General features: G+C 33.0%; 3 protein-coding genes across 3 annotated transcripts in view; 1 reads left to right on the forward strand and 2 right to left on the reverse strand.

The window, feature by feature from the left end:
* Window positions 1-2,908: 2,908 nt before the first annotated feature.
* HELRODRAFT_177795 (hypothetical protein) lies at window positions 2,909-3,323 on the reverse strand (the record flags this gene model as incomplete). Its single annotated transcript, XM_009025945.1, has 2 exons — window positions 2,909-3,111; window positions 3,200-3,323. 2 exons carry the CDS (start codon window positions 3,321-3,323, stop codon window positions 2,909-2,911), a joined length of 327 nt encoding a protein of 108 aa, XP_009024193.1.
* A 4,104-nt stretch (window positions 3,324-7,427) lies between these two features.
* Window positions 7,428-10,102, forward strand: HELRODRAFT_185893 (hypothetical protein). Its single transcript, XM_009025946.1, has 5 exons — window positions 7,428-7,761; window positions 8,306-8,414; window positions 8,556-8,779; window positions 8,937-9,179; window positions 9,402-10,102. Exons 1-5 carry the CDS (start codon window positions 7,616-7,618, stop codon window positions 9,583-9,585), a joined length of 906 nt encoding a protein of 301 aa, XP_009024194.1. The 5' UTR covers window positions 7,428-7,615; the 3' UTR covers window positions 9,586-10,102.
* Window positions 10,103-10,544: 442 nt separating this feature from the next.
* The window catches only part of HELRODRAFT_193187 (hypothetical protein), a gene marked incomplete at its 5' end in the record, with an annotated part of 6,117 nt that continues 1,899 nt past the window's right edge, over window positions 10,545-14,762 (reverse strand). Inside the window, 6 exons of the mRNA XM_009025947.1 lie at window positions 10,545-11,487; window positions 11,688-11,813; window positions 12,289-12,433; window positions 12,694-12,771; window positions 13,410-13,532; window positions 14,351-14,404. Of these exons, the coding sequence (XP_009024195.1) occupies window positions 11,441-11,487; window positions 11,688-11,813; window positions 12,289-12,433; window positions 12,694-12,771; window positions 13,410-13,532; window positions 14,351-14,404 (573 nt within the window). The 3' untranslated portion in view covers window positions 10,545-11,440. The remainder of the gene's footprint in view (window positions 11,488-11,687; window positions 11,814-12,288; window positions 12,434-12,693; window positions 12,772-13,409; window positions 13,533-14,350; window positions 14,405-14,762) is intronic.

Raw genomic sequence — 14,762 nt, forward strand, 5'->3', positions numbered from 1 at the left:
CCTAAATTTATTTTTTAGAGTTATAAACATCAAGCATTACTAAAAAATGTCGATTTTTAGTTGAACTATGCATTGAAAGACACTGCATTCAATAAATTGGTAAACAATAATATTTTTCGAATGTTCAATCGAACGTAGAAACCTTTTGCTTTTGAGAGCGGGGAATGTTAAATATCTTAACACTCCCTCCTTTATCGACGTTCAGTCTGTGTTCAAAAACTTCTGGGCAGTAACCTAGAAGATTTTTTGTGCATACAATTATTTTAGTAATTAACAATATTACAATTATTTTAATAATTAACAATAATTTTCAGTGTGGAATTTATAAATTATAGACGTGGAATTAAACTATAGCGCTTAAATTTAACTTAGACTTAGAATCATTTGCCTCACCATATGATCACTCGTCAGTTTAATAAAACACTTTAGCATGGAAAGAAGTATGGCTATTGTTTTGTTTGCGTTTGATGGGCCGGTCGCACATAGAATATCTTATCGAGATTTTTGATTTTGACATGTTTATCAGAAAAAACCCCAAGAAACATTGTCCATATAACAATTAATGTTTCAACAAGTGTCTTGTGTTTGTTGCAACTCCCTCTGCGTCTCTGAGATTCTCGTTTTGTAAGGAATAAAAAAGTGTGCGTTCGGCCACCATCAATTAAAATTTATAACAGAACGCTGCATTTTTGAGAAATTTCTGATAGAAGTAAAAGGGAGGAGAACATTTCTGCTCTTAAAGCTTTTACCGGGTTAAAAAATATTTATCAGCATTGGTTACTCCGCCAAAAAAACTGGAATAATGAAGTTTCATTTTATTAAAATCTGTGGATCTGTATTTGTGACGGTGATGGCAATTTAAATACAAAGAATGCTGGTTATAGATAAAATTATTTTTAGAGTTCACGAAAATAAAAAAAAATGTTTTTAAACCAACCGGTACGATGATTTCCGCATTGCACCGTCTTCAACGTGCAAATAGCAGCCAGGCAGTAAATGAAGTAAGACATCTTGAAAAGGTTGCTTACCAACTAGCAAAGCAAATGCACATATGGTGTTAAGCAGCTGGTTATAAATGAAATTTTTCAGTGCTGTGCTGTTTTTTTCCATTAAACGATTACTCTACTTGCTGAAAAAGACAACATTCATAACCTGAAACACGAGGGATGATTCTAACAGCTAAGAGCAGCTGATGGATAGACAACACCGGTCTAAGAAAAATTTTTTTAAACTGTCCGGATAGAGAATTTTTTTTTTAAATTTATTTTAAGGTGCAAATAAGATAAAAATAAAAACGTTTTAAACTTTTTGACTCTTATCGGTTCGTCATTTTTCAGTGAATCAAACTGAATCGACCGGAACCTGCTACTACTTAAGAGAAACCAAGTGTAAATTACAATGTATAAATTTTTCCTCTCGGGAAAAATTTATACATTGTAAAATTTTTCACCCCCCCCCGTCAAAGTTGTCCAGATCCGCCGCTGATAAGCAGTACTCACATCGTTTTGCCCATGATTCAAAGGGATCTGGAAAAGATAACCTGTAAAAAATTTCAATTGGCCACAGTGGCTCCGCACACATAGTCTTTAACTTTATATAACTCCAAGGTGACGGAACCAAAATCAGACAGGCGTTTGATGGGTTGGTGGCACATAGAAAACCTTATTGAAATTTTTGACACGTTTAGCATTTGTTGGTGCCAACTGGCAAATAACGACACGTGAGATCGTGGAGCGGTTAAATTTTTCAACTGTTTATGACCACATTGGAAGGTCTGGGTTTAACCTCGAAGCTCGATATATGAGTTCCACATGTCCTCACGGAGAGAAATTTGTGTCGTCGTGTTGACGTCTGTGCTTTACTCCTCAAACCTCATGAAAATGAACCATTTTTGAAGCGCATAATTACAGAAGACCTTCAAAGTGGGTTGTATATAACGATGTCAATTGCAAGAGATGAGATGAGCCGCCTCAAAGCATTTCAAAAGCAGATTTCAAACTGAATATCTGTTTAAATGTCAACTGTATGTGGCTTATTTGTGACATGATATTTCATTTAAAAGGCATGTTGCTTATAAAATATTTCTTCATTCTTAGTTGGTAAAATAGATACAAAAACTCAAAATATTTTAGATAAAGACTTCAGAATTTTTGTTAAATTAAAAAAATTGAACATTCATTATTTTGAATTTTAATATTTGTTTTCCGGTGTACAATAAATTGTCATGAACTCAACGTTTCACTAGTTTATTGCAAAGTTCAATCAACAAAGTTGTTTTTTATATACGAAAACAGTAAATATTATTTATAAATGAAAAGATATCCTCAACACAAAATCATATACAGCTGATTTTGAGTGAATCATTGTTCCAAATGTGGTCGCATCCAAACGTCACGTTAAACGAGTAACTAAATTAACAAGACTGCCGAAGAGAAAGGATTGGCTACAAAGACCGTAAAAGAACTAGTACTTAAACTAACTAACTGTTGTGTTGCGTGCAATAGAGAAACATTGATAAAACCCAAACTTTAAAAAATGAACTCAAAATATTAAGTTTTCAAATGTATTTTAAATCGATTTCTTTTTCAATAACTCCTGTATAATAAAAAGCAGTTTTGAAAAAAGACACCATGTTTTCAACAAAAATTCTAAAACCCTGTCCCACAAGTTTAAAACATGAAGTAATTGTTTAATATATTAAGAATATTAAATACATTAATTTAATTAAATTTAATTAAATTGCAGTAATTAAATTGCATTGATATATTATTTTAAATTTGTAATAATTCTCAAAGAATTTTTTACATTTAAACCTGAAAATCTTTGCATTAAGTAAGATAATATTCTTATTTATTTAAATAACATGCAGATTATGAAACTGTATTAATTTTTTTTGTACAGAGTTTGTTTAAAGTTGAAAATTTAAAACTTTACATCCAGCTGATGTGATCTTCTGGATGAGAATATTTTCATTTGGATCATCAAATACCACGGGGTGAGAGTTGAGAAGGTTGTTACAAAGTTTCCTGGAATCGCTCCAAATGTTTTTAGCCGCCTGGTAACTGTAGCATTTGTGGTCCTCGATGAAGTAGTTGAAATTCTTCGGACAAGCTGCGTTCGAGTGCAGTTAAATTATTAAAAAATTATTTGTGTTTTTTTATTTTTAATAAACATAAAATAAAAAAAAACACAAATTCACCATGGGTGACAAAAGCCAGACATCCTCCAGACAGATCAGTAGTTACGTTATACAAGACGTTCCTCTTTGGAAGACAAGAACAAGATCCAACTGATGTCATGTAGTTGATGCCTCTCAAGTTCATCTTGGTTACTATCTATTTAACAGTTTAATGAATCAATATTAATATAAAATTACTAAAATAGCTTTAACTTTAAAAAAAATCCGAGATGAATATATACAATGTTGTTCAATAGTCTACCAACTTTTTAAAATTTACTAAATGGGGTTTTATTGTATCGTGAAAATAGCAGCCTATTGTATAAAACGTTAAAAAATTATACAATTATTGCAATCGTCGGATTACCATTTGGAAAGTTTTTTGTTCATTTGTAACAATTTTCTCAAACAAAAAAAAATTTTTAAATATTCCGATTGTGTTGGCTGTTCATAAAACTAAAAAGTTTTGTCTTTTTGCATGCAACACAAATTAAACTAATATCTTAAAATTGTAAAAAATAATAAACCCGTTACTCTGCCTCTCTTTCTCTCTTTCTCTTTCTTTTTCTATAGTCCTTAATTCTTTCCTTCTTTCTCTCCTCTCTTTTCCTCTCATTTCTCTTCTCTCTCTCTCTCTCTCTCTCTCTCTCTCTCTCTAAGTGCATGTGTTTAATAAAATCTAATAAAATCATGGATATATATATATATATATATATATATATATATATATATATATACATGAATAGAATGCTCTTTTAAAAACATATTTTAAAAACATATTTTAAAAACATATTTGCAAAGAATTATTTGATCGATGGCTATATTCATTCCCAAAAAAAAGTTGTGCTCGCTCCATTGTTAAACATTTTTGTTGAACATCCTTGCTAGGAACACTTTTGCGAGAGAAAATTTATCTGAAAAGTTTCCTGAAAATTAAACGGATAAGAAATGTTTTTAATGAAAATATTTTTCAACATTGAAAGCAACACTAAGTAGAAAATATTATGAATTTTTAAGTTTTGATATGAAATGAATGACAATGTTTTAAGAAATTTTTTCGTTTTATGTCACCCAATGCTGCATTATATTTAGCTAGCATTTCATGACTGACAAACGCAACAGCTATTTATCGCGACGCATGATTTATTTGTTTGCAAAATGCTTTTTCTATAAGATATACTTAGTATCATTAAGTTAGTATCATTATTAACTTAGTATTATTAACTTAGTATCAATAAGTTAGTATCATTAATAACTAAGTATTATTAACTTAGTATTTATCAATAAGTTAGTATCATTAAGTTGGTGTCATTAAGTTTAAAGATACAAGTCATTGTAAATTGTGAACGTTCCTTCGAACGTTATCTTTAAAATTATTTGATATAATTCATTCATTCGTTGAGTAAATTTGGAAGTTTTTCAATTTTAAAAGTAAATATAAGCAAAAATACTGGATCTCAAAATGTGGCTGATTGTGGTTTTTATTTGGATTACATTATTTTTATCGTCTTCTGTCTGCTTGACAGCTGGGATAGTTGCCACAAAGTTTCAAATGATAGGAGAGTCAAACAAGCCCATGTGTTTTGTTTCTGCACCTACCAAAGCACTGACTAACATACGTTCCTTACTGGAGTGTTCTACCAAGTGTTCTAATTATATATCTCCCGTTGATAATAGATTCATATGCAACGCATTCAACTACATATCCAATAACGCTAATGATCCAGTTAAACATTGCCAATTGTTTCATTTCAACTGTGAATTTGAATTCAAAATGGCTTCTAACATTTCCAACTGTCAAGCTTACAAGGCTAGTTACATTTTTTAATAAAAGCTGAATTATTGTGAAACATTCTGCTAAACGAAGTTTAAATTAACTTAACGTTAACATTTTGAGTTATTAAAATATAGGACGACGCAACTGGGAAAGCTTCATGTTAGTACAATTTGTTTCCGTTCAAAACTTTAATTTTTAACATTTACTTTTTTGAATAACATTATTAATTTTATGACCTCATGTCCAAGTTAAATCTATAAATTTGACAAGTGGCTAACAGCATATAACAAAATAAAAGAATTCACCATTACCTTTCATGAAGATTTCCAAATAAATGAAGTTTTGAAACTGACTGTGGACAACGAGTTAAGAGAATTTTACGTAAACGGACTCAACATAGCTGTGGTACCAGCAACCTTCCCGCACGCTCGTCAATGGAACGTAGCCGATGCATACAAGCTGACCTGCAGAATGCTCTATGTTCTTGCAATCAAAGCCTGGAATAATGCCTATATTGGTTAAAATTTTAACTCAATTTGTTGAAAAGAGAAACCATTGTCAATAATTTTTCTCGCATACAATTTATTCAAGACGGCTTTGCTAAAGAAAATTGTTTAATGGCACGCCAAATTGTACATTCGAATGATTGATTGATCACAGGTGGCTTGATAGCCAGCACGCCAAACGACTACATACTGACCAACGATACTTGGAAATGCACAAAAAATTATTACATTAACTGGTACAAGACCAGTTATAATGATTCACACTGGCCTACTGCTCACTATGGCGAGGCACAAGGTGACTCCTCCATTAACCCTCTATTCTCTTCCAGTGCTAAGTGGATCATCGATCCGACTGACTGCCTGAATTGCATCTTTTACTGTAGGAAGACATTCAACAGCAAGTTTTTTTACTTATGTTGTTTAAACTTTGAATAAATGTACGCAATTCTACACACAATTCTAATGATTTGTTCATCTCAGGTCCTTGAAATGAGTAGTTGCCACAAAATATGAAAGGTGACTGCGGAGCACATTTCGCTAACAAATTGTTCTTCTCAATTTTAATTTGTCGTCTTCTGTGATAATGTTAGAAATACGTACTTTTTAGAATCAAAATTTAATTTTTAATTACATCCAATTTTAAAGAAAATTTTCAATTTTTAAGAACGTTGAAAACATCATTAACATGTGTTAGTACATTATATTTTAGAATTTTACATATTTAACCATTGCCGCCGGCACTCTGCTGTAATGTACTGTACGTATTCTGATCAATTTTAATGCACCATGTATCAAATACTCTAAACATTCAATGCAAATTCATCAACGTATTCAAAGGTGATTGATATTGTCGTTTATATATTAAAAAGCATTTTGCGCAAGAAGAGCTATTATTTAAGGACATGTCAAAAATATCAAAAACCAAATCAAATTATTCTGAAAAGAACCCATCTCTGAAAAATATGCTGAAGTGAGTGCAAAACTCAAGTAACACGCCTCATTATAGGCGAATTCGAACTTTTGCGCTGGGGTTGATTTTTAAGATTCTAGAATATAGAATTGTCAAAAAAATGTTATAATTTATTTAAAATAACAAACCATATAAAACCATCGCATGAAAAAGCAATATCGACCAATGTTCACATGGTCTTTAAAATATTAAGTCATTCCTCCCCAACCTAACACAATTGATTGGAACGGACGGTTGGTGAAGAAAAGAAAAATGAAAAAACCATAGAAATTATAAATTTAAACTTTGTCAAACATTTGATGAAATGCTATACAAAAGATTAAGTAAAATAAAATTCATAATGAAGCGAAGATTAGTATTAGTAGCAATAGGTAATAGGTAGTAGTAGCAGTAGTAGTAGTAGCAGTAGCAGTAGTAGTAGTAGCAGTAGTAGTAGTAGTAGTAGCAGTAGTAGTAGCAGTAGTAGTAGTAGTACTAGTAGTAGTAGTAGTAGTAGTACTAGTAGTAGTAGTAGTAGTAGTAGTAGTAGTAGTAGTAGTAGTAGTAGTAGTAGTAGTAGTAGTAGTAGTAGCAGTAGTAGTAGTAGCAGTAGTAGTAGTAGTATTAGTAATAGCGGTAGTAAGAGTAGTAGTAGTGCAGTAGTTTTTGTTGCAGGCAGCGGTAGCAATAAAAGTGGCCACAGTAGCAGAGATAAAAGTAGTAGTAGTAGTAAGATATACTGCGGTTCGGACTGACAAAAAGAGCCAGTATTATAACAGTATTTTTATAAATAAAATAATTATACAATCAATTATTTGCTTGATAGATACGAATAAGTAAAGGCTGAATCACCTTAAATTATTAATTAATTGATAAAATTAAATAATAAAATAAAGGCCATAAAATTAAGTCTCCATATTTTATAACTTAATGTAACTGGTTTTCCATAATTTCTGAAACATTTTGTTGCTAAAAGTTTGTCGAAAACGTTTCATACGTTTGTGTGTGTTTTTAAAAAAATTAAAAAACCCTCTGAAATTGATTGTTTCATTTTTTATAATTTAATTCGTATTATTGGTAAAAATAAATTTTAATATCATTATTATTAAAATTGAATTGAATGTATGAACTTAAAATAATAAATATATCTGAAACAATTTCCATCTGGACCTAATCTAATCTGAAGAAAAACTCACAAAAAAAAAATGGGACAGCATCAGATGAAAAGTGCGGTGCCTAACTCCGTGTCGGTCATTTCAGAGAACCTGTTTAGGCATGCCAACGAGCTGAAGCAGACGACCATGTACAGTTATGAAAGTTTTGTTGAGTCCATCTCCATTCTAAATACGATGTATGTCAAAGAAAGTGTCACACTTAGTGTATGTCAAACACAAAATGTATTTGTAATTTCAGTAATGTCCTAATGCATAATCTAGTGCTTAATCTAATGAATGTCTGTCTGTCTAATCTACTAATCTTAATCAATGTAATGTGTAATCTAATTTAGTATGATACAATCATAATTTGAATGTAATTTAAAATAAATATATTGTAATGGTTATGTTGTTGCAATTGTAACAATCAGAACAGAAGTTTTTAAAGATTTCTGATTCTCTGTTTGCAATAGAATAGAATAATTGATAGAAATAGAATAGATTTATTTTATTTTATTCAATTTTTATGAAAAAATCAATTGTAGATGGCATTCTATTACTATAAAATAAAAGTTTTCAAATACTATTATAAATTTTTAAATATTCAATCTAGAAGAAGTATATCACCACTAAAATGATACGATCAAAATTTTTAAAAAATGATGTTGTTTTCACTAAATAATTTAATCATTAAATAATCTAGCCAACAGCTAATGTTAATTTAAATTTTGAACTGGACAGCACGCAAGGGTTTGACGACGGCACAGGCAAGAAATTGATCTTCTGCATAAAGGACGGAACCGACACCTCTGTCTTTTGGAGAGGTCTCGTCAGGGTCAAGTGTCACAAGGTCAAAATCTTACAATATCTTACAATACCAAATACTACCATACTATGCAGTACAAAGTAATCCTTCGTTAATTAATACAATATAATGCCACTAGTGATGAATAATGATTCTTATTTGTAAATATTTTCAAAAAAACATCAGGTGAACAGTCAAACTGGGGTGATAGAAACGGTGAGACTACTAAATCTCAAACAGTACATCCACCTCTATAACGAAATTCTCAGCGTACAAGCTGAAAAAAATACCAACTCAACTAACAACGATGATGCCGTGGTTCGTGATTCGCCAGTCGATCCTCCATTCGAGCAATCAAATTTTTGCACGGGTGGGGCTAACTCGCTTGATGCGTCAATCATCATTGACAGGTAAACAGTGCAACAATGTTCAGTATTTGCTTTTTATTTCAATTTTTGCATTGTTGAAGTATATGCATTAATTCATTTTAAATGTCGAGTTTACTTTTAACATATCTTAGTTTCACATGCATCCACTAACCATTCCAACCACTAATCACCCTCAAAGATTAGATGAAGCTAGAAGGAAACAAAAAAAAAAAAGCTTCCCAGCAAGAAAAGAGGGCGCTTTTAAAGAGGAAGAAGAAGATGATGATGATGACGATGATGGTCACGATAGAGATCATCATCATCATCATGGTTATGATGATGATGATGATGGTGAGATGGAATGCGTCATATGCATGGATAGGAAAGCACAAATAATTCTACCATGCCTCCATCAATACTGTGAACAATGCATCGATGAATGGTCGGTTGGTTGGCTGGCTAGTTGGTTGGTCAGTTGGCAGGTTGATTGGTATTGGTTGTATTTATAGATAAGCTGTTGATTGGTGGATATTTTTAACATATTAGTTAGGATTAGTTGTTGTTACGTATCATTTCACCATCACTGAGAACACCTATCGACCTTAACATTTTAACTTTTCACCAACAATTAACCTTCACCACAAAACAACCTTGACCTTCGCAGGCAGGACACCCACCACAGCTGTCCAGTATGCAGGGCCTCTGTGGACACGTCTGAAGACGCCTGGGTCCTGTCTGAGAAACCAGACGAACAGGAAGTTGATGAGCAGACGACTCGATCGATCATGCAACTGGTTGATAGTTTCCCGCCAGATCGGGACGACGATCCTGACTATTCGACCGGATGATCGAGTTTCTTTTGTCGATCGATTGATTGGGAATGTGAATCTTATAATATTATATACGTTTTTTGTATGTTGAAGTGTATATGGCTTCATCCTACACGCCATAAAATATCACGTTTGGCCAGTTCAAGAGGGGGACGACAAATGTAAATAGAATATTTTACTCGTGTATTTATTTCTCACTTTTTGCATCAGCAGTTTATGTGAGGCTTATTGGAAAAACTGCGATTTATATACTCGATTATTATGTTGTGTTTGTACGTTGTTGTCTGTTTATTCATGGTGATTTCTTATTGTTTATGTTCTTTATGATGATTTTGTTTGTTCGTTCATGTTTTTTTGGTTTACGTAAAGGTTTTCTTAGCTGTGCGAACAGCTGTCATTCATCTGCCTGCCTGCTCCTTCTGTCTATCACCTGCTGCTTTTCCTTTCCTCGTTTTTTTCCTTTTTCAACTCAGCGATTGTTTTTCTGGCGATTGCATATTTTTGTTCCAGTAAACAGTTTTGTATGTGATTATGATTTTGAAAATTCTTGTTGTCTCTATTCACGTGTGTACAAATTCAGAATGCTTTTACGTTTCGTTTCGTTTAGACTCTTTTATTGTTAATTTCTCATCTCATTTCTATTTGTACAGTGGACAAATTTAATTAACTTATTTATTATCACTTCTGCAAAAATAAAGAATCTGCACCAATGCCTGAAAGGTTTGGAATGTAATGAAATTGAGAACCGGTGAAAAACTGAATTTTAGTACAGGGATTGAACTATAGCCGCAAACAATCATCTGAAGCAATTTAATGATTTGCTGTTTTGAATTCGGTTAATGTATCGCGTCAGATCTGCAGCTCTAGTCCAACATATTATGAAGGTTTTTACCTCGTCTTTATGAAATGCTGCTACCATCCGCACAGAATAAATGTTGGAAAATATTGACCGCAAATTGAAATTTTAACGTTCTTTTGGACATATTTGCAACAAAAAATCAGTTGTGAAACTAGCTTGCAATTCTTAGGTCTTTAGAAAGCCAAAAATTATGCTTTTCTCTAGGGCCACCTGGTAATCCTGACATAACCAGGGTGCTAAAAAGAATTTCCAAGGTCTTTAAAGCACTATTCGGCTCAACGCATCATTCAATTGGAGTTTTTGACCTCCCAATTTTATAGCCTGCAATCACGGATATATATAAATCCGTATTTTATATCCATGCCTGCAATCAAAAATGCGGATTGAAGAAAGACCTAAGAGGTTCTGGTTCTAGTTGGTACATTCTACAATGACTGAGTGAATATTGCATCTGTAAAGTTTATCTTTTCGTATTTTTGGACTATTTTATCGAAACGTTTAATTAAACTGATTGAATGTTTTATTTATTTATTTAAATAATCGTTAAGTCTAACTAGAAACAATTCAATGCATCTGTAATGTTTTTAAGAAAATAAAGTCCAGACCGTGTAACTTTAATCTTATGTATTCATCGCAGAAATAAATAACTAAAATATCTAGACGAAGAAGTTTTCAACAACAAAAAATTATTATAAAGTTTATTATAAATTGTTATAAATTAAAAAAATTAACAATAAATGCTAACTAATAAAAAGAAAACTAAATAAACAGCGTCCATTTATTTATTCATTCATTAATTAGTGTATTCATTCATTCGTTCAACCATTTATCCATTCGTTCATTTATTCATTCATGTATTAATAATGAATGAAATAAATGAATGAACGTAAGAATGAATGAGTGGATAATGAGTGTACGAACGATTGAGTGAATGAGTGTACGAATGAGTGAGTGAATGAGTGAGGCAGGCACTTATTGTGCATTTTGTACGACTTATTCATTGAAATGCTGAGATCACATGTTCAATGTATCATCCCTCGCACCTCTTGGCTTATCTGTTTCTGCGCCAATAAATAAAAAAAAGTGAATACAAATTGTTTCGTTCATCTCAAACCAGCAATAAATAATTAATTAAATAACCAATTAATTACTCAATCAATCAGTCACTCAATTACTTATCAATTATTCAATCAATTAGCGTTGAGAGAATACAAAGATAAGTGTGGAACAGTGCAACAGCAGTTAATATAGACTGACTCACGGCAACTCAAACGTCTCGTGACAACTTTAACGAAGAATTTGTTAAGGGATAGTACATGGGAGGAATTAATTATAAAGCAAAGTAAACCTCGGACAAGGTACGTCGATATGTCCATGTTCAAATCATCTGTGTTTTGATTGTGAGTTGTTGTTGTTGTGGTGTTGTTGTTTGTGTTGATATTTGGGTTGTTGTTTTGCTGTCGCTGTTGTTGTTGTTGTTGTTGTTGCTATTTTTCCGACTATTTTTATTTGTTATATTTACTTTTTTTTTTATCAACATCATGATGATGAATTGATCGGGGAATCAATAAATGAATGAATGAAAGAAATCAAGCAAGCAAGCCACAAATTATTGAATCAAACAAGTAACCAACTATCCAACGAACCAACCAGCCAACCGTCCGATAAACAAACCAACTATCCAACCAAAAATCTATCTAACCAATCAATCAGCCAACCAACCAACCAACCAGCCAACCAACCAACAAACTATCCAACCAACCAACCAGCTAACCAACCAACCAACAAACAAACTATCCAACCAATAAGCTATCCAACCAACTAGCTATCCAACCAATCAGCCAACCAACCAACCAACATACTTCTCGGATCGACAAGACTGGCATCATGCGCCATATGTCTTGTTGACTTGAAGATGCGATCCTTGGGAACAAAGATGGACTGTGTGATCTCACTGTGGCCACTATCTGGCATGAAATAATGACTCATGCTTTTCGAGCCTCCAATCTGGCGTTTGGTGGCGAGGTGTGGTTGTCGTCGTCGGTGGTTTGGTGGTGGTGAAGTTGTTGTTGGTTGTGGTGGTTTGTTGGTGAAATGTCGTTGGAGGTTATAATCATTTTCAGTATCATCGTTATCATTAGTTTCCTTATCAGCAGTAACATCATCCTCATCATCATCACCATCAACAAAATTGTCATCACCATCAGGACCACCACCACCACCATCATCATCATCATCAGCAACGTCATCATCATCATCATCAGCACCTTGAAATGAGACTGAGATGAAGCTGACCTGCTGACCTTGTAAACATTCAAGAACTTGGATGCCGTCGTCAATCCCATCTGTCCGTTGAGTAGACATCATCATCATCATCATCATCATCATCACATCATTGTTATTATGATTATTATTATTATTATTATTATTTTTTATTATGATGAATATTATTTTTATTATTATTGTTCGCTCGTCATACAGCATCATTGATTGCGTGTAAAACTCCGTGAAATTTTCTTGAATACATATTTTCATTCATCCTACACTCGACCACCCAACCACACATCCACACAAGCACCACTCCTCTCTCTCCCCTCTACAATGATTTGATGTTTAAATCTCAGAATAATTTAGATCAGTATTTTATTCGTTTTGGATTTTGGAAAATAAAAGAGTTTACATTATTGTTGTTGTTGTTGTTATTATTGCGAACATAATCATCACCACCTAGAAGAGAGCAGAATGGTGCACTGCGCATAGAAAGCCAAATTTAAGAGGCGGCCAAACGATCATTCAGTAAAGAAAATAAAAAACTCACTCACACATTTACTCCCTCACTCACACGCTCAACTCACACACACTCAACTCACTCTCTAACTCACACACTCAATTCACTCACTCACACACTCAACTCACTCAATCACTTCTCACTCACTCCCTCACTCACACATTCACTTCCTCACTCTCTTACTCACTCACTAACTTCATCAAACTTGTTGATGGCGAACTCAGACAGTTCGTCATTCCTGTACATAACCTTGAAGAACTGCTGTAGTGCCAACTCGTTCAACTTCTCTAATGTCAATAACTCTATCTCTAAAAGTTTCTGTTGATGTTGTTAACGATGTTGATGATGTTGTTGACGATGTTGTTTGATGATGTTGTTGACGATGTTGTTGATGTTGTTGTTGACGATGTTGATGATGATGTTGCTGGTGATGTTGTTGACGATGTTGATGATGATGTTGTTGACGATGTTGTTGATGGTGATGTTGTTGACGATGTTGATGATGATGTTGTTGACGATGTTGTTGTTGATGATGTTGTTGATGTTGATGGTGATGTTGTTGACGATGTTGTTGACGATGTTGTTGTTGGTGATGTTGTTGACGATGTTGATGATGATGTTGTTGATGTTATTGTTGGTGATGTTGTTGACAATGTTGATGATTATACATACAAACTACTGAAAATTGTTCGTTTCCAAAGTGTTGCAGTATATTTTGGATAACATTTTCACTTTAGAGGCGGAAAAACAGCAAAAAAATGTTGCTTCAAGTTTCTAATATGACAAAAAATCATCAAAAGGAGAATAAAAGCGCCAACGAAACTGGCTAGCAAATACCAAGTTTGCTAACTTGCATAATGATACTAAACTAATTAACCACAATAAGTTAACAAAGACGTGGTAAAACATACATACTCCCATTTAAACAAAAGAAACGGCTTTAAGAAACCAGTAGATATATAACTACTTAACTGTAAATACTCAAAAATACATTGTAATTTTAAAGAGAACTCGAGTGGACTTTGATTGTTAGGCGGGGAAAAGACACACGAACTTGAAAACGTTTCTGCCAAACGATGAACACAAAACTCGGAGATATGATAATTAAAAAAGTGAATGGCGCCGAAAGGAACCACCTTCGAAATTTGCTGGTTGGAGGGGTGCGTGGCGCTCTTGTAATTCATCTGAAACTGTGGTGATGGTGATTTGGAATGATGATGATGATGATGATGTTGATGATGATGATGACGATGATGATGATGACGACGACTGTGATAATGATGAAGTTGACGATTATGATGATGATGATGGTGTTGACAATTATGATGATGATGATGATGATGACGACGACTGTGATAATGATGAAGTTGACGATTATGATGATGATGATAATGATGATGAAGTTGACGATTATGATGATGATGGAGGTGATGATGACGATTATGATGATGATGATAATGATGATGATTACAATGATGATGATGGTGATTTTGGACTGCAAAACAAAACATATAAAAGATTTAAATCCTTATAAGTTTTATATTTCGC

This window comes from Helobdella robusta, assembly GCF_000326865.2.
Source record: "Helobdella robusta unplaced genomic scaffold HELROscaffold_44, whole genome shotgun sequence".
Lineage (NCBI taxonomy): Eukaryota > Metazoa > Annelida > Clitellata > Rhynchobdellida > Glossiphoniidae > Helobdella > Helobdella robusta.